The sequence below is a fragment of the Zosterops lateralis genome (genome assembly GCF_965231275.1).
Source record: "Zosterops lateralis genome assembly, chromosome: 3".
Taxonomy (NCBI): Eukaryota; Metazoa; Chordata; class Aves; order Passeriformes; family Zosteropidae; genus Zosterops; species Zosterops lateralis.
Window position 1 is genome coordinate 92,179,119 of NC_139764.1, and position 20,907 is coordinate 92,200,025.

General features: G+C 34.5%; 1 protein-coding gene across 1 annotated transcript in view; it reads left to right on the top strand.

Annotated features, from left to right (window-relative positions):
• Positions 1-20,907, top strand: part of CSMD1 (CUB and Sushi multiple domains 1) — a 1,076,561-nt gene that overhangs the window by 1,009,646 nt on the left and 46,008 nt on the right. Inside the window, exons 51-54 of the mRNA XM_083857383.1 lie at positions 6,639-6,833; positions 9,263-9,436; positions 15,712-15,885; positions 16,194-16,367. Coding sequence (XP_083713509.1) covers positions 6,639-6,833; positions 9,263-9,436; positions 15,712-15,885; positions 16,194-16,367 — 717 coding nt within the window. The remainder of the gene's footprint in view (positions 1-6,638; positions 6,834-9,262; positions 9,437-15,711; positions 15,886-16,193; positions 16,368-20,907) is intronic.

Sequence of the window (20,907 nt, forward strand, 5' to 3'; positions counted from 1 at the left end):
CCCCCTGGCATGGACAGGCATACTTTCCACTAGACCAGGTTGCTTATGGCCTCATGTAACCCAGCTCTGAACGCTCCCAAGAATGGTATATTCTTCTTCTCTAGGAAACCTGTTCCAGTGCCTCACCACCTTCCTAGTGAAGAATTTTGAATCTAAACTCATTCTCATTAAATTTGAAACTATGACTCCTTTTCCTATCACTACATGCTGTTGTGAAAAGTCTCTCTCTAGCTCTCTTTTAGCCTCCTTTAAGCACTGCAAGGCTGCTCTAAGGTCTACCAGGACCCTACTTTTCTCCAGGCTGAATGACACCAACTCCCTCAGCCTGTTATCATCAGAGGCACTCCAGCTCATTGATCATCTTTTCGGTCTTCTCTGCATTCTCCCCAACAGGTCCTCATCCTTCTTTTGTTGGGGCCCCTAGAGCTGGACACCATATTCCATGTGGGGTCTCACGAGAGCAGCATAGAGGGGTAAAATCACTTCTCTCAACCTATTGGTCACATTTCTTTCAATGCAGCCCAGAATATGGTTGGCCTTCTGCACTGCAGGTGCACATTGCTGGCTCATGTCAAGCTTCTCATCAACCAACACCGCAAGTCCTTCTCCTCAGGGGTGCTCTCAATTTATTCTGTGCCCAGCCTGCACTTGTGTTTCAGATTGCCCTAACCCATGGGCAGGACCTTGCACTTGGCCTTGTTGAACTTCACAAGGTTCACCTTTATCCATTGATATATCTACTTGTCAAATCCACATCTCTCTGGCATTTGCTCTTACTGCTTTCCTTTTCATAGAAATACATGGATGCGTAACCTAGAATATTGAATTTATGGTTCATTCTTCTAACATTTTAACTGGCTGAGATAATCCCTATAGCTACATAACTTTATTGCTGCTTTTCACTATTCCTTTAATACATTTATTTAAAAATTTAAATCAGGTCTTTGATTGGTTTATGCTAATTTGTCTAACATCAAATATTTTAAGGAACAGCTAATGGCACTTTTCCATAATCTTCATATTGCAGATTTTGCTGTAGATGGTTTTGCTGAAGGTATGGTGTGCTGGGCTGTAACAGTGATGGCTCAGACATATATTTTTTTTCTCGGAACTAATTGAAAAATAATTATAAATTTTATAATTTATAAATTTATAAATAAGCCTTTTTCATAATTTTCAATATGTTTGGAAAATATTTTGTTTTAGAACTAAGAGTCATAAGTAGTTCTAGAACAAAACATTAGTTGTAGTATAAATGCAAAACCAAATTTGTTAAGATAAACAGGCAAAGATTCACCATCAAATCATCATAGATATGGTGGTGGTGGCTTTTATTTGGTAAGAAATTCAGAACATCTTACCCATTTTCTTTAACAAATCCTAAGGTCAGTAAGTATTTTTCTAAGTATTTTGTCAGTTTTTGGTATGTAACATGGAGTATTTAATCAATGAACTGTAGTAAAACAGTTCATACATTTAGCAATTTTTAATTAGTCCAGATACATTAGACTGATAACAGATTGGCCTGATATAGCTGACTGGATTAACAGACTGGTGCTGAAAACCGCATGATCCTTTTGTTTATCCATTTCGAGGTTTTGAAGCCTTTCCCATTTGAATATATCGACCAACATGGACAGTTTAATTTTTTTCCTTTCTATCAGAATACTGAGAATATTGACTTGCTCAAGTGATCCTATTTTGTTCTTAGGTCATTGTTCATAGATTCTATGATGTATAGGATTACTTGATTTCCTACTCTATTCTAATTGTATTAATATTTGTGAATTTAAACCACAAGTTTCTCAGATATCTCAGATATAATGCATGACTTCACGTTAATGTTGCTCTTATTTTTAAGGTAATAGTGAAGTTATTAAAAAGGTTATATTTGAAAAATGTAGGTCAAAACATTAGGTTCACCAAATGTCTTTTACCCTTTTCCTGTGGTTGTCAACTACCAGCTGAAGAATGGCAATCAAGTAGCATGTGCTTCTTGAGAATAATGATAGCAAGTATTGCTAAGTAGCAAGTTCCTGTAATTGAGATATTTTTCCATCATGAACATTGTACATTTTTTTTCTTTGAAAAAGATAATTGCAATCAGAGTCACAATATTCAAGATAGTCTTGAAGGGCAACCTTCAGATGTTTTTCAACACTTCTCAGAAGAAGCTTTTCCATTAAGATTATTTTTCACTTTTGGTATTTAGAGCAGTAAAGGAGTAAAATTTTTCACTGAAGTGAGACTGATAGGCCTGTAGCTTCCAGGGTCCTCCTTCTTGCCTTTCTTGAAGATTGGGACAATTTCTCCAGCTTCCAGTCGGGCAGGACCTCTCCAGATTCCCAAGACTGCTCAAAAATCATCAAGAACTTTTGTGATGGTATCATCGAGCTCTTTGAGGATTCTTGGATGAATCCTATCAGTCCCCATAAATCTGTAGGGATCCAGCTGGAGCAGCAGATCCCAGGGTTAACTGGGAGTTTGTCATTCTCATAGTCACGGTCATCCAGTTCAGGGTGCTGAGACCCCCTTGGTGCATCATCTGTGTCAAAGCAAAGGCAAAGAATGCATTAAGCATCTCTGCCTTATCCATGTCCCTGTTTGTGAGGTGAGTGTCCTAATCCTGTAATAGGACAATGTCATTTCTACATGGACTTTTGCTATTAATATATTTGAAAAAACTTTTTATTGTCCACCATATTTTTGGCCACCTTCAACTCCAGTTGAGTTTTGACTGGATGAATTTTCTCCCTACAGTGGCAAGCAGCATCTCTGTATTCTTCCATGATACTTTACCTTGCTTCCACAGGGCATGCATCTTCCTTTTTCCCCTTATTTCCAAGAGAAGATTCCTGATCAACCAAGACAGCCTTTAGCCTCATCTGTTTGACTTAAAATGTTTGGGAATTGCCTGCTCCTCTGCCCTTGGGATGTAATGCTTAAAAAGTGATCAGTACTTAATGACTCCTACACATAAAAAAATGTTTTCCGTGGGGATTTTAGTTACTAGTTCCCTGAGAAGTTTGAAGTCTGCTCTCCTCATTCCAGGATTGAGGTTTTGCTGTGACTTTCCCTCCTGTCAACAGAAATTTTAAACTCAGCAGCTTTATGGTCATAGCAGCCAAGACAGCCACCAATCTTCGCTTACGAGATCTTCCCTGTTGACAAGCAATATATCAAAGAGGGTGTCTTTCTGAGACACTTCCCTGAGGACCTGTTCCATAAAGTTGCCATCCAGGTTTTTTAGGAATCTTCTGGGCCGGTTTGTAGCAGCATTGTGGTTCTCCCAGGAAATTTCTGGCAAGTTGAAGTCCCCATAAGGACAAGAGCAATTGACTTGGAAGTGTCCCTTAGTTGCTCAAAGAATAATTTGTTGGCGTTGTCTTCCTAGCTGTAGGTCTACAGTAGGCTCCCACAATGACATTCACAGGACTGATTTGTCCCTTGATTGTTATCCAGATGATAATGGCTCAACTGAGCCATTGCCAACTGAGAACTCCATGTAGTCTACCCCTTCTATTACATCAGTGCCACCCCCTCACCACCTGTTTCCTTTTCTGCCCTGCCTATCCCTCCTAAAGAGCCTGTAACCATCCAAGGGTGCACTCCAGTCACAAGGCATCCCACATGGTTTAATTTATGCCAGTTGTATCAAAGGGGGACTGAGGCAAAGCTTCTAGCTCATTTTGTTTTACTTATGCTGTGTGCATATGGAGAAACATTTTAAGTGTGTGATATTTTAGCCAGCACCTTGTGAAGCAGATTGAGGGATTAGTGGTTTTTTCCTCAAATTTTGGCACACCATACCATTGCTCATTGCTGCCAAACTTGGTATTTTCCCTTTCCCCGTTCGAAACTACTTTAAAGTTCTGTCAGTGAGCCCCACTAGCTCTTGTGCAAGAGCTTTTTCTTTTTCCCCTCTGAGAAAGGTGCATCCTATTACGTGTCAGTAAACCAGGCATTAAGTAGATTAACAAATCCCAAATTTTTCCACTTACGTCAGCTTCAAAGCCACATGTTGACCTGCCTATTTGGGCTTTATAATAACTCATTTTTATGGTAATTATATGTCATTATGAATTCCCTGTTTTTGAGTCTATTCAGAATTATCAATATATGAAGATTGTCATGTCATTAAAATAGATAATCATGATTTCAAATTATAATTATGTTTTCTGACCTGTATTTTATGTAAATCAATATTATTCATACATTTTTGTATAAAAATGCCTGGAGAAGTAAAAGAACATCTTCACATCTGCAAGAAGTTGATAATCCATTACAGAGTTTCATCATGTAAATGAGAATTTAAATAGTGCCCAGACCATATTTTCCAAGAGACTGGCCATAAGAGGCAAGTTGATGCACTCATTCACAAATGATGTGCACAAAATCAAGCATCTGTTAATAGTCACTTTTTTGTTTCTTGAAGAATGAGGAATTTAATAAATCAAAATCAGTCCCTGTAAAATTAAAAATTTTCATGCAGCAGGTTTAGTTGATTACATCAACACAGCCTAGAAATATATTCTGTATTGAGGAACATCTTGAATTGGAAATTGTACATTTATGCATTAGAATCTGATAGTTGTTTGTAAAATGTCCTTGCAAATATAAGTATAGCTATAGATAAAGAATAAATTGCATACTGACCTCAGTATGTAGAGGTACCATCTATGCAGCTTATTTGCATGTTCTGAAATAGCTGAGGCTGTCCTGAAATATTCTGTGGTTAAGACTAAAATTTTTGCTGTTGGACTAAATAAAAAGCTTGCTTTCATATTTTAAAGAACCAATAAAACTATTGCTTGGAAGGGGGAGTGATAAAAATGTTGAAGTTGATAGGCATTAAGTTGCTATTTAGAATATGTTTTGTTTTCTGAAAGACTTATATGATTTTCACTACAAGATGTTAAGTAGAGTGCTTCAACATGTATATTTTATTTAACAACAAGTACAGAAAAATGTTTCTTGGTTGACAGTTCATAATTTTTCCATAGCTATGAAAAGCAGTGTAGTATCAATACCAAAATAAATTAAATTAGGAGTTAAGAAGTCCTCTATTAACTTGGGATGCTGTTCTTCAGCAGTCAAAATATTGTATTAAAGACCAAAGTGAAAACTTATTAAGTTGCAAAGTGATTGTACACTGAAATCCTTCCTAAGATATGCTAAAAAAATTAAATAAAATCTATGAAAATATTCTACAATTTCAACTCAATATAACATAATCTGTCATTTGGAAGTTCTTCAAATGATTTCTCCATTATAAATACTTACACATCTTCATAGATATGGTGTTCAGTTCTGATTTTCTTGGATGCCAAAATTTGCCATTGGTAAGATAACTATTGGAAAAGGCAGATGTTTAATTAAAACATTAACATCTAAATTTTTACAGGAATTTTGATTCTATCACTTTCCCTTTAGTTCAGTGATTATCTGAACTAGTCTCTTCCATCACACATTCATACTTGTGATAAATGCTCTTTATGCCTCAGACAGTGTCAAGTCTACAGAATATGTAATTATTTATTTATTAACTTATTTTGCCAGCTTCTTAGTCTTTTTCCTGGTGGAATGATATGAACTTATTGTAGCATAAATGAGAACCAGATTCTTCTTTTATTTCTTCATTTGGGATTTTTACATATTTCCTCCTAAAGCTTTTTTCTTCCACTGGATAACATATAAACTAAATTTCTGCTACTTCTTCTTCTTGTTATTGGTTAATTGATTTTCCTTGGAAAGTATAGCTTTTTTCAACTGTTTCTGGGGTAGTAGTTTTTTCTAATATATTTACTTTGTGAATCTCACTTAGTGACATAAACAGTCAGTAATTCACCCAGACTTTTTCTATAGTAGGGAAATTCTTAGTAGCATGGTAAAAGATAAAAAATACAACTATTTAAAATAGTCATAAATATTTTCATAATGCTAGTCGAGAGTAATAGGAACATTAAGATAGAATTCATGTCAATATCATAAACATTGTAATCATTCTGTGGACTTAAATTGCAGAGCATCAAATTGAAACTGTAAAAAGAACATAAAATACACTTGTCTATTGTCAGTAGCTGTATTCGCTTACAAAATATGAAATGCTAAAAGCAACACAACTGAAATAATGCTTAAAAGCTTCCTAAATATCATCAATTTTTTTTTAAAGTCTTTTAAACTGGAATGAAATAATTTTCCTGTAGACCCACAATATATGATTTTATAGTAATTAGCATTTCAATGTGTGCTAGTATCTTTTATGGCAACCTGTTTTAAGAACTTCAAGCTTTGCAAACACTACATAGCAACATTTGCTTTCCTTTTTTACCTCCACTGTAGTCTGTGATGTGTTTTGTCTGAAATCACTGAATAAATCTCATTAGAGAGTGTAACTATATGTCATTGTTCCATTACATCCACTAAATGAAAATATACGACAAACTCCAGTTCAATTTGCAATACTCACTGTATGAGAATTCTTTTTCTTAGAACTTATATTTCCAAAGTGACTGTGTCATTTCTATTTCTATTATTCTATGTCTTAGATTGTGAAACATCTACCAGTAAGGCAAGACATACACCCATAAAGAAATATAAAGACAGAATGCTAATATGTACATGTCCTTTCTTCACAGCTGTAACCTGCCCCAGCATAGAGACTCTTCTGTCAGAACATGTTGTCTGGAGACTGATTTCTGGGTCTTTGAATGAGTATGGAGCTCAAGTCATGCTCAGCTGCAGTCCTGGATATTATTTATTGGGTCCCAGACTCATCCAGTGCAGGACTAATGGAACCTGGAGCGTAGGCAATGAAAGGCCAACTTGTAAGGGTAAGGAACATGTTTGTTTACAGAATATCCTATGCTTTTTAATACATATATTTTCTTTTATAAATAAAGGGTTTAATAAACTATTTCACTCTCACATTCCAGTAAGTAAGTTTGAAATTTTCATTAATTTTAAATTAATTATTCCAACTCTTTAGGTTTTAAGTACAATATGTTTCATACAAGAGCCAATGAAGTAGCTTCAAGAAATCAATCTTTATTTATTTTACTAGGTGGTGCGTAAGTATGAAGAAAATACTAGGAGAGAATGTTATTACTTTAGAAGATTCCAGATTAGAGTTAGAAGATGATATTGTTTTGACCTTTTGGGTGAAACATTAAAACTGTACAGTTGGAGAAACATTCATTTTATAGTGCCTTCATACAAAAATGCCATAAATTACATCACCCCTGACTTTGGGTGTTCAAACTGCTAGAGAACCTTAGCAATCTCAGTGGAATCATACATATTTCAAGGGTTACAGTGCCAAAGTCTTAATAAATTTCTCCAAAACATAACTTTTTCTTTTGAATTATGTTATTTTTAAAATTCTGTTAACCGCAATTGTGTCCCTTTCTTTTTGTGCACACAAAATAAAAAATGTAGTTTTGATATACTGCCTAATATGCAGTTACTATTCAGTTGTTGACAAGTCTTTGAAAAGATAGTTCTTGCTCACCCTCTACAATTACAGGTATTTTATGTGAGTAGAAAATGGGGTGATCCACATCAGATGCAGTTAGCCAAAAGAAAAGTATTAGATAGAGAAACACAGGGAGTTGCTGATTGAAGAGATATTAATTAACTTATTAGAAAGGTACATTATTTTTCCCCTCTGCTAGAGGACTGATTAGGATTTAATTATAGCAAACTTCATCCCCCAAGAGATACTCAGTAATATTTCTATTGACTATGGATCATTAAGATCCAGAAACACACTGCACAGTATTTTTGTGGAGTCTACAGTTTACTTTCTCTATGTCATTCAAATGCTCAAGGTAAATTACATATATAAATATATATTCTAGTTGTTTATTTTTTGAAGGAGTTTTGAAGGAGTAATTGAAATACTGATGAAAAAGAGTTTCGATTATATTCATCTATGTCAAATTGCCCATAGTATCGCTAAAGGAGTTGTAAAACTTCAGATTAGAGGTCATTCTGGATTAAGAGAAATCTAATTAGTAAGTTTTTTTAAAAATATATGCTGAACAGATGCCTAAAAATCATGATATAGCTTATTATTCATGTAATATATGTATTTTACCTATAATCTCTGTAATTAAACACAGTAAAGCATTTGTAATATGTTTAGAACAGTTCATTCTATTGAGTCAAACTCTTCAAATAGAGTTTATTTTTTTAAACATAAATGTAGTCAATATTCAGCAATAAAATTAGAAATTATAATGTTAGGCTAATCCACAAATTACATTAATGTAACTTGATCATAGTCAAAATGAGTCTTCTTCATCTCTGGGCACATTATGTATATAAGAAACTATGATCATATATTTTCTGATTATGACTGAGTTAGTTAGTTAGCATGGTAGCTGGTACTTGACTTTATCCAAATTCTAAGGAATTCCATTTTGTTTTCTATAGCAAACACTTTAAAATACATGAGTGAGGCCTTGGGATTTCAAATAAGAAATTTAGTTGTGATCAAGATACTATTGAAACTAAACATATGATTTATACTAACATAAAGACAGCTGAAGCTCTTGAAGACATTGGTCTGCATCTTAAATTGCAATATCATTGATATACTTTTTTAGAAACAAAAGAATGAAAGAATGGTTTTAATTAAATTAGAGTTTGATACATTTTTGAAAGACAATTTTTCATGTGGTGTGCAAAAGCTGTGGGTTGCAGCTGGTGTCACAGAAAGTTTCTGTGGTAGTTGGTCAAATCTAGTCTTTGGCAAAACCAGATGATCTATTGTTTTTGCAAACAGACTATCATATATGCTATATGCTTATGAATAGTAGTGGGAAATAAGAAAAAAAAGATAGTTTATAACAATTCAGAATACTAAATGTTAGAAATATTTATAGTACCTTTAAACTGACACAACACTTAAAATAGCTAGGGAAACTGTATTTGAAGAGTAGTCATGGGTATGTACATATGGCATATAGCCAGAACCGTCTCAGGAATCCATGTAATTCCCTTGTTTCAGAACTAGAAATATGGATTGGCTGCTGTCACAATTTGCAGGTTTTGCAAAGAATTTTTAGATTTAGAACTTATGTTGCAAAGCAAGCATAATTTTAAGCCCTTTCTATGGAATACAACTCTTGTATTTATTCCTATTACATTTACTTTTTAAGAAAACCTGAGTTGATATATTGTCTTCCAGTCAAAAAAAAATAAAAAGCATTTTCATATTTCAGTATGTTCTGTTTCTTTTCTTCTTTTTTTCCCCTAGTTATCTCCTGTGGTGGTCTTCCATCTCCACCAAATGGAAATAAGATTGGAACCTTAACAGTGTATGGAGCTACTGCAATATTCACTTGTAACACAGGATACACGTTAGTTGGTTCTCATGTGAGAGAATGCTTGGCAAATGGTCTCTGGAGTGGAACCGAAACCCAATGCCTAGGTAAAACACCCAAATTTCTATTCTTTGTTTTGTTTTGTCTGTAATTCAGCTCTTGTCAAGCAGTATTCTTGAATCAATGAAACATAAAGGTATCTTAAATATGGAAATATTGTGTATTTAATATGATTTTGTGCTATTCTACTAGCATATATAATTTCTTTAGAAATTAAGTTACCTTTTTTGTTGTTGTAATGCTTTTCAAACCAGTATGATCGCTCACATTCACAGTACTTTTCTTTGTGGATCAGGGTGTGTGATGAAAATAAGCTTCAAGATAATCTTCAGTTGGGACTATTCCTGATGCATTCCAAATACAATTGAGTATTCAGCATATTGACCATTTGGTCAGGGGAAACAGACAAAAGGCAGCCAAAAGTGGAGAAAAACCAAGACTTTTTCAAATCTTGAGATTTATATAGTTTGGGCATTAATTCTCAGCCCAACTCTTGCTTTCTTCATTAGTATTAGTTCACACTCGTAATACAGGCATAAGAAAAACATTATTTTTGAGTAACATTTGAGGCTCAACAGTGGGTTTATTCTTGGCCATGAACAGGATATTTATTTCTGGAATCTGTTATTTGCTCTGTTTGCACTCATTGTGCAGATTTTCTTCTTGATTCATAGTTGAATATACTCTGTTGCTCTAAGGAAACAAGGAATTCTGCTTTTCTCTTCAGAGCTCAACCTCACATGAAAGGCTGCCTCACTATGTCATTTTAGCAGAACACAAAGTGTTCCATGCTTACCTTTATATTCAGGTATACATGGGAATGTCCAAGCACCTCTCCTGGGTGGATGAGTTTTACAGTGGATCTCTTGCAGTACTGTGGATCATGTGCAGTCTCCTGGTGGAAGGCCTCAGAAATGAGTCTATGGGCTATGAGCTCCCTGTGCTGGAACCAGACAGACCTGATTTTTAGCACAGCTGCTGAGTTGGCTTTCCTCATGGGTACATTCTTCTCCCCAGGCTTGTTTACTTCTTAGACCTGAGATAATTGGGCAATAGAACCACCTTTATCTTATCTTAAGCTCCTGTCAGGTGGCTTAACTATATGTCCTGATTTCCAGGAGTTTGCAGAAGTTTATTCGGTATGATGGGGAGGTTTGGTGACTGCACATGAGCAGTGGCTTCTTTATACAGCTTGCCATAGTGGGCAAAATCCTACAGTGACCTTAGCAATGTTTGACCCATTAACCATTAACATCTCAATTTCTCACAGATACCAGGCTGCAGCAGAAAGAAAAATTAAGACAGAATATTATAAAAAAAAAAGTAGTACAGAATCATGTAATTCAGATCAGCAGTAAGAGTTCATAGCCTTTCATTATGTATTCCTGAATGACTCCTTCATTTTGCAACAGGAATGTTTGTAGTTCAGTTTTTTTGAATACAATTTTATAGTATGTTGTCTCTTAAGACACGGAGTGATCAAAAATAGTGACCATTGTCTCATAGAACTAACATAATTTCTAAATGTCAGTTCGTTATTAGTGACTTCCCATCAAGAAGCAGTTATTTCTGGCAAATTTTATGAAAATGAAGAACACTTCTCTGGCTTGATATATTTTCACGCCTTATTGTTCAATTTGAAATATGCTGAATAAAGATGTTATTTTTATGCAGAAAATAAGCATAGGATAGCATAAGCATAGGATATAGGCATAAGCAAAGAACATTAATTGCTACTTCTTTTGATACTTAGAGCTGTAAAGAAATAAACTTTTTTTACCTAGGAAAAAGGTTACACTGAGTGCTGCTTAGGGGAATGCTATGATTCAGCATTACTTTTTCACATTACAGTTCCACAGTGGAAGTGTACATGTTTGTATCTAAAAAGACCTCAGACATCTATTGGCGTCAGGTTATAGAAATAAGTCAGTTTAGAAATTATACATAGTGAATCTTTTAACTCTTTTAGGAAGAGTTAATTAATTTATTAGCTCTCATATTTAGGAAAGGCTGTGTCTATATGGAGCTTTAACTTCATTTATATGAAGTCATCCTTTTCTTCTCCAGGAGTAATTTGGTGCTGGATTTTGTCTAATTCCGTTTTTTACAAATCCCCATTGAAATCGGTATTGATTACTATTATCTCCTTATAGTTAAAAACTTTTTCATTTTTTCCTCACATGATTATTTTGCATTTTAAATTATTTTCACAGATTTATTCCCACTCCTAATGAACACAGAATCTCTTGCAGGAACTATTACTATAGCAAAAGCACTGTTTTCTTTATGATACTTCCCAATTCTTTTTCTAAAAACTTAGATGAACTTTAGTTCCTATTTGATTTATTTCATTGTTGAATGAAGCCCTATGCTTAGAACTGTTAAATGCATGGATCTACCTCACCAGATTAAAAAGATCACATTTAGAGCTGGCAGATTAATCACTGCTTAGTGTTTGCTATTTCAAAATCAGAAAGGCTCTACAGTACTAAAAATAGTACACACATTTGAGTGTGAAAGTCTAAATTTGAGTTATCCCATGCATGCTGCAGAAAATTTTATTTCTGCTCCTAAGCCCTTTCCTGTCTCTCTTACACTCTTTCATAGAAGGTATATTAATACCATGTTCTTCAGACACTTAATTTAGATGCAATTAAGAATACAGTCCAAGGTCAATGGAACTGTGTAGGCTCCTCTAGAGGGCAATTCAGGAAAGGTAAAATCTTAAATTTTAAACCTAGATAATGTGAATACTACTGGTTGAATATTCCTAAATTTCAAGGACAACATGCCCCAAATTTATTTCAGAGGTGCTTTTAAGACTTACCTGAAGCCTGTGAAAATCAGAAGGCAAACACTCAGGTTGGGCTGAATGAGCCTTTCCGTTTCAAAAGAGTTATAATGAGTTAGATATGCTTTTTATCTACATTGTACCTACATGAATATAATTCAAGACGCCTATAGATGGAAATAGATGTCACTTTATGTTACCCACTGATATGTGTAGAATTAATTGATGATTTCAGGTTAAGTGGGTACATTAATTTCTGTATCTTTTGAAAGAGTCAATTCCTTATTATTTGTCACTAAAGAAAGCTAAAATCAAGGACTGTAGTTAATGAGTATAAGGCTGAATATAAGACCTAAGTCTTCAGTTTGTTAGGATTACATGTATTTTTTTATTAGTTGCACAAGCATAAATATTAATTGTTAGGCAAGATTTCTTTCAATTTCACTCACTTACTCACACCATTGAAAATATTTCTCTTTCCCTTTTTTTCCTTCCAAGAATATTTGCAACCATAAGTCACAAAACCTATGTGTTTTCGTGCATGCTTTGTGTGTATGGATGACCATGAGTTCATGTAGGGCATAGGGCAAATTGGAAGCATTTAAATTTGCCTAATGCTATCTGCAAAATCAGTGGCACTTAATTATGGATCAGTGTGTTTTCCTTAAAAGATTTTTTCCTTGTGTTTTTAGGTCTTTCAGGTACAAAATTACACATAAACAAGTCAAGGACATATTTAAAATCTAAAGTTAAATATAATCTACCCCATTCCATCTTTTACTTATATGATATGTATAATGCCTTAGATTTGTCACTATGAAAATATGCTGCTGTGGACTTCAGTTGTGAGAAAATATCTAATCCTTTAATTGATAACTCATAGATAAATTGCAGTATAATATTATGATATTGGCTTATATTTTAAATTCTTATTAAAATAAAATAGAATTATTTGTATGTTGCTTTCTAGGTGTTTTAGAATAAAACTGATGAACCAACCTTGATGGATATGAACAATTTTCTGAATTCTTGAGGGCATATTTTACTAAAAAAATCCCCTCACAGTCTTCCTAATTTTCTTTAATTTTAGTTGATGAGAAAATTATGTACATTTTGTGTCACTGCAGTGCACTTTTAGTTCTTGATGTGTTGGAATAGTTAATTTAAGTGAGTCAAAAATCCCTGAAAAATCATTGAATACAGTAGGTGGAATGATCAGTAAATGAAATGACTCACATTATAAGTCCAGCAACTTGTTAAATCCCTATTTAAGAGAAAGTGCATAATATTTTTCTTTATGCCAAGTGGCACATTTCATCTATCTTTCTTCTTGAAATTCCCTGTGGTACTGTGTTTTTCTTCAATGCAGCTCCTGCTTTGCAATTCTTCACTATTTAGAGCTAGAAAATTTAAAAAACCTTAATGTATTCCTTTCTATTTTACCTCACTCCCTGGAAAAAAAATAGGATGAAAATATTAGGAAGTAAATTCTAGCATAGGGAAAATAAGAAGATAATTGGGAACAGACAGGATGGAAGAATCAAAAGCAAACCTTGATAATCTTACTGCCTTTTCCAGTGACTGTCTCATGAGATATCGATTTCAGCAGCAGATTTCTCTCACTTTGTGGTGTAACAAAACTTTTGAAACAGTGTCCCCTTGCATCCTTGTAGCCAAATTGAGAAGACAGGGACTGGATCAGGGGACTGCAAAATGGGTGGTAAACTAATTGAGCCAGCAAACCCTAAGGGTATTGTTTCTGGATTTGAAGTGTGACTAAGTCCCAGTGGATACTAGGATGAACACAAAGGCCCAAACTATCCAGCTTCTGTTGGTCACTTAGATACAAATCGGGATGCAGCTGCAGCAAGTTTGAGGGTGACAAAAAATGATGGAAGAACAGTTGATGTGTGGATTGTAGCACCGCTTGACAGAGGGACCTTTGGAATCTGGAGGAATGGGCCAACAGGAAGCTCATAAAGTTCAGGAAAGACAAATACAGAACCCTGCGCTTTTCCTTGAATAATGCCATTTGTGAGTACTCTTGGAACTGACTGGGTAAAAACAAGCTTTACAGAAAGCACCCAGGTGACTGAATGGAGAGGTTGACTAAGAGTTAAAAGTGTGGCCTTGAAGTAAAAATATCACAGACTGGAGTGTATGAGCACCACTGTAGTCAGCAGGTCATGGTTATTATTTCCTCTTCAGCACTCATGTGGAAAATTGTGTGTAGTTTTTGTGTCCTCCATACAAGAGAGATATTGCAAAATGAAGCAAGTTGAGGGGAAGGACCCATTAAGGGGCCAGGGCCTGGAGTATGTTTTAGACAAGGAGAGGCTGAGTGAGGATGGAGGAGAGAGAAGGGTAAAAGGGATCATATTACTAATTTGGACTGAGAACAATAAGATAAATTATTCCATGACATATTTCAAGGAGAAAAATATGCTTTCAATGTCCTCTGCTGCCATATTCTCTGTTGTAAGGGGAAAAGTAGCTGTATAACGAATTAAAAGCTTGCATTCATCCTTTCTCCCTCAAATTTACAGAATAATACCACAATGTCTTCTTAGAGGCATCAGCGATCCTACAATTAGGATTTTTACAATAAACTTATGTGTATGAAAAACCTAATTGAGTGGTGTATGTTTTATCCTTTTTTGTGTTTTAAGGGAGCCATTAGGTGTGAATGAAATATAATGTCTAGCATAATAAAGCCTTAGGTCCCAGTCCTCACCTCTCAAAATGAGGACTTAGCACAGTTTCAGATGAAATTACTGCAGTTGTAATTAATCAGTGTCAGAAAAAAAAAAAAAAAACAAAAAAAAACAAAAAAAACAAAACAAAACAAAACAAAACAAAACAAAAAAAAAAAAAAAACAAAAAAAAAAAAAAACACCCCACCTTTTTTCTCCTCCTTAATCAGTAAAGAAAAATAGTTTTTTGCTCAGCAACTCTGTTTTCAAACAGAATGAAAAATCCAGAATGAATTAAATCATTACTTGGCTTCCCCACTGCCAAGGCTGCTATTATCCTGGGATAATGGATTTTGTAATGCTTTAACAGCAGCTGAAATAAGGAGGAAACAGTACTGGCAGACATTCCTTCTTGTTCATGCCATCTATGTGGAAAATGCTTATAAATTCATATTCATGTCAAAATTACAGTCAGCTCTTCTTTATATTGCTTTATAATTTGGTCACTGTGAACAAAAATACTTCTACTTTTAGTATGGTGAAGTGCCTTAATAAGATTGCCTTTTTCCTCACAGAAGTGAGGTCTTTAACTCTCAAACCTGTATTATTATTTCATAATAGAATTCTCATTTCTCTAATTCATTATTTTCTTCTTCAAAGAAGTAGAAGAAATAACATCTGTGGGTTTTATACCTGGGAACTTTTCTGCACAGTGCTGTAGTTGACTCTAACTATATTGTTTATTTGAAAAGAAAGTTGAAATTTGTTTTTTTTTCTTGTAAATTTTGGCAAGTCTTATCAAAATACACGTTTTTGATAAGTTGTTCTTTTATTGTAGCTGGTCATTGTGGCTCTCCGGACCCAATTGTGAATGGTCATATTAGTGGAGATGGTTTTAGTTATCGTGACACTGTGGTCTACCAGTGTAATCCTGGCTTTCGACTCGTTGGTACATCTGTCAGAATTTGCCTACAGGACCACAAGTGGTCTGGACAAACTCCTGTTTGTGTTCGTAAGTACAATTAATTTTTCATTGAATTGTTGCTACTGCATTCGGCATAATTGAATATTAACAGTGGATTGGATGTTCAGAAGTGTTTGGGCTCAGATCAGATATTTATTCGACCAACTGTCAGTTACAAGGGTTGTTACGATCCAGTTCCTAATCCTTGTTAATATTTTCAGTAACTCCTGTTTTTCTGTTGTTTCAGAAACAGGACGGCATAGACACTGAAGGAGTTTGAATAGCAGACTGCAACTGTGTAACTTGGTCTATTACTTTCTCTTTAGATGCTAACCTGCCTATTTTTCTTCTAACAGCAATCACATGTGGACATCCTGGGAATCCAACTCATGGAATGACTAATGGCAGCGAGTTTAATTTAAATGATGTGGTGAATTTTACCTGCAACACTGGATACTTACTTCAGGGTGCTTCTCGAGCACAGTGTCGAAGCAATGGGCAGTGGAGTAGTCCTCTACCCAACTGCCGAGGTAAGAGTTTTACCCTGCCTAAAATGTTGATGTGGTCATATCCAAAGCTAGAATTGTTGGAGTCCATTTATAAATGTTAATAACAGTGCTAATTTCCAAATATGTAAACCAAAAACAAATTAAAAAATGCTTAGTATCTGGAAAGAATCTGATGGTTATGTATGCTATGGAACATACAAAGAAATAGAACACAAAAAATTTCTCCAGAAATGCAATGATTGCTAAGTTTTTATTGGGTATTTTCTTTCACTAGAAAAATGTTAAAACAGTGTAATTACTATGCTTTCTGTTCTTTGTGTCTTGTCTTTCGTGGGCTAAAGGAAATTGCAGGCAACAAAGTCATTCTAAGAATACAACATTGGGACTAAAAATCATGCAATAAGAACTTAACTTCAACTATTATTCCTTTATTATCTCCACCTGTTGGCTTATTAAAAATCTTCTTGTATTACAACTGTTGTTTCTAAGAATAATAATTATCTTTGGTGATTAGCTCATCAAAAAATTTCAGAGATAGCTGATGCAATTTCAGGCTCAGTGTGTGTGGAATTAGATCTTTCATTCTCATTACAACAATAAAGAGATGGCAATTCCCTCAGTCACTACCCTCAGAATTTATTCAAGTGAGTTAACTAACATAACAACGTAATTATTGGAACAGAGAAACAAGAATTAGCAAACTGTTCCTATTTAGGCTCATGTATTTTTTCCCTTTTATATTTTTTCCTTTTGCTAGACCTAAGAGAACAAACTCGTCTGTCTCATCTGTGAGGCATTTAAGTAAGATTTTATTTGTTGGAAGCACATACTTTTTCATTTATACTGTAGATGCAAACAGAATCTGATCTGTTTGATTGTCAGAGGCAGAGATAGAACAGTTTACTGAAGTTCAGCCCCATTTATGAGCTGAGTTACTCAGCTATTTACATTGAACTCCATCACATTTATTGAAAGGAAAGCAAGGAATTTGAAATTAAATCAAGGAAAAACAATGCAAAGACAGAAGATTTTTTAAAAAGACCACAAGAATTAGGTGCCTGCAGTTACTACATTATTTCAGTTGTTTCTCCTGTCTACTTTTGTTGTCCTTTTAAAATTTATTCACATGAATTTCAGTTTGATCCTGGCCAGTTTATGGTCTGAAATCTTGTTTAGAGAGATTGGTTTTTTGAAAGGAGTATTATAGATGCAACTCTGTCACAATCTGTTCACTTAAGAATGGTAAACTCCTACAAAAATAGGAGGTCCAGAGTTCTCTAGTTGATTATCTACAGTTTTGTCCATTCTCATGCAGGTGGCGTGAATATGGACTTTTGCCATTCACTTAGTGTTTCTTCACTTCATTCTTCTCTTCCCTTTGTATTTCTTTCTCTATAGCAACATATATTTTTCAGTGACTGTCTTGTATCTCTTCCATCATGAACTGCAAGGATCCAACTAATTTTGTCATCCGATCCGTGCACCCTGCTAAAAGCCAGAGCACTTTGCTGCTAATCATAATAACACTGTAGCTCCTCACTTCTGTGACAAAGTTTAACTGATATAAAGGGTTTGAAAAAGTTGTTGGAAAGTTTGCAATTTGTCCAAGAAACCTCTCCTTCTGGAGAGTAATATACTGTCTAAAGTAACAATAACTGTTGCAAATATATTTGTGCACCAGAAGATACTTAGTTTTACTGTAAAGGAAACATTCAATATCTACTTCAGCTAAAGCATATCCATGTTAGAGTAGTTCTATACAATTCTCCTAGTACATGCATCTCTGATCTAGATATGTGGGAGATTCTTATTTCAATTATATGAAAATTTAAAGTGTTGTAATAAAATTACCTTGATAATTGGTATTGTTTTTTATTTTTTGGTTAGAGTGGTGGGTTGACCTTGCTGTTAGTATGTAGCGGCTTCTCTCTGCTGTTCTCTTCTCTGGTGTGTATTCTCCATAGGCTGTAGAGGGTATCTGCTCCCTCATGCACAGTCTTCTCTAAAAGTCAGGGTTCCCTTTTTTACTTCTCACGTGTGTGTGTGTGTGTGTGTGTGTGTGTGTGTGTGTGGCCTCCTCTCTCTGGTGTATTCTGCCCTTTCCAAAGTGTACCCTCAGAGAACCAAACTTTTCTCATAGCTCACCTCTGATTTGAAGAGAGACTGAGAATTGGGGTTGTTCAACTTAGGGAAGAGAAGGCTCAGGAGACAGTTGCTGTTACCTATACTTATCTAAGGTACGGTGTAAAAAAAGAGGGCCAGACTTCTCAGTGGTGCTCATTGAAAGTACATGATGCAAAAGGTACAAAATCAAACATAAGAAAAAGCTTTTTAAATATGAGGGTGGAAAAGACCTGACGAAATTTCCCAGAGACATTTTGCATTTTCCATTTTTATAGCTATTCAAAATCTAACTGGACAAAGCCCTGGGCGAGCTGTTTAGTTTTCACTTCCAAGTTCAAGTATTCTCATATACAGTTTGTGACTAAAGACTATGTATGTACACCAGCTATATTCCTATGTCAAATTTGGCCTTAATGAATTGATTAGAACTTACCTAAAAGCAAGTAATAGCACTTTTTCTGGCATAAGCCTTTACTTCTAAAATTGTATTTTAGCTAATAGGTGGAAAACCTTTGTTTTAAAGTTCATTGTTAGCAATGAATTATAAATTTGTTTACAAAGAAAGTAAATCTTCCAGCTCTTTAAATATCCTGCTGGGAAAGGATTGATTCCTGGCAAACCTTATCATTTAATTCAACTGAGATTTTACGTATGACCTTTCTTTCAAACTTCAGTTGAGTTCACCTGAGTCAATAATGAACTTGGCTTCATTTCACTGAGACTGTACAGTAAATACTACAAATTAAAATTTGCTTCTTGAAGCTATTGTACAAGTTTATTTTATTTATTTTATTTTATTTTATTTTATTTTATTTTATTTTATTTATTTTTAAATGGAGCTGTTAGTTATGTACAGGAAACCTTGATATTTTCGGAAAATAAAGCTGGGGCAGTTCTTAGGCACCCTTCTGGAATGATACATTACTTCTGTCTGTTGTGTCAATAGCAGGTTAACTAAGTAATCAGTGACAGGAAATTTAGTAAGAAAATTAAACGAGGGATTTTGGCTAAGGAAAAGGTAATGGACATAAAAGACCATACTTGCTATTTAAGAGCTGTATGATAAAAATTTGTATAAAAAAAGGATTTTAATATGTTTGTGTATCCTAAATGCACTGTAAATACTGAATTGCTTTGCAATATTATTTCTCTCTACTTCAGAATGCTTTTATCTGCTCTGGTTAACTGTTTTGGCTCAGCAAATAAAAGCTTTTACCTCTTAAAATCTGTATAATTTTAGTATTTGATTTGGACCTGGGTTCTGAGGTAATGTAATTCTTAAAATACCTATGCGTTGGAAAACCTATAGTCCCAGTGTTTCTGTCACGAGTAAAAAAATGGCATGTTGCTATGTTCAGGTACTTTGTGAGATAGAAACCCCACATTTTTGAATTATTTAAACATTAATATCTGTTTTAAAAAAAATATTTATTCCTTTTGATGTATTTAGTATTTTCTAAAGATTGGTGATAACTTTTTCTGGAATGTGATGGTCTCTGAAGTATGACTTTAAATTCATCATTTGTAATTTTCCACATAGACTCTATATTTACTTTTATTTATTTGATAAAGAACAGGTCAAGTAGTTGGTTTACTTTCCTTTAAACTGGAACCAAATTACATCAGAAAAATTACAATACCCAGATCTCTATTCTCAAACTTGCCCGAGTAGAGCTTGGTGTGACCTAGATGTGCTACCCCAGAAGCAGTTATGACTATATTAAATCCTAAGCCAAGTTTGTTCACTGGATTTTTTTTCCATTAGCAGTTCGGAACCACTTTCCATTTAGCTTGGATGCACAGAAAGCCAATCTCCATGCTTTCTACTTTTCATAATAACTCCTAACCACCAAACTGAGAACTAAATCAGATGGTCTCATCAGGGCTCTGCACTCCTGATTGCACTGCTGGTCATTTTGCCATATATTATGTTTAAAGCAAGAACTTCTGTATTTAAGACCATAATTTCTGCCTGTATTAAGGTAGAGTCATATTCATAATCTATACCAGGAAACGTGGATATCCTTTGCTACTGTTTCCTTCAGAATTCCTTTTATCTTTTTGTAAATGAGATTTATGAGCTTTTCTCCTGCTAGAAATAAGTTTCTTAAGACCAGAAACATTCTGATGGGAAGGTCCATTTTACAAAGTTGCAGAGGTTTGAGTTAGCTCACATTCTCCAGTCTGTATCAGTAACTCCAGGCTATTAGTTAGTAATGAATTCAGATCTCAATTTCTACTGATTTGTGCTAAATTTCTAACATAAAAGGTTTATCTTCTTTTATCTAATTGCTCATAGATTCTTGAAAACTTAAATAAGGCTTTTATGTCTTATCAGGAATCTGGTATCTACAAAGAATTTCTAATTTTATTCTGCTCTCTTTAGTGGCTATGTCATTTGAACCAAAGGTAATATGTTCCACTCCTTTACTAACAA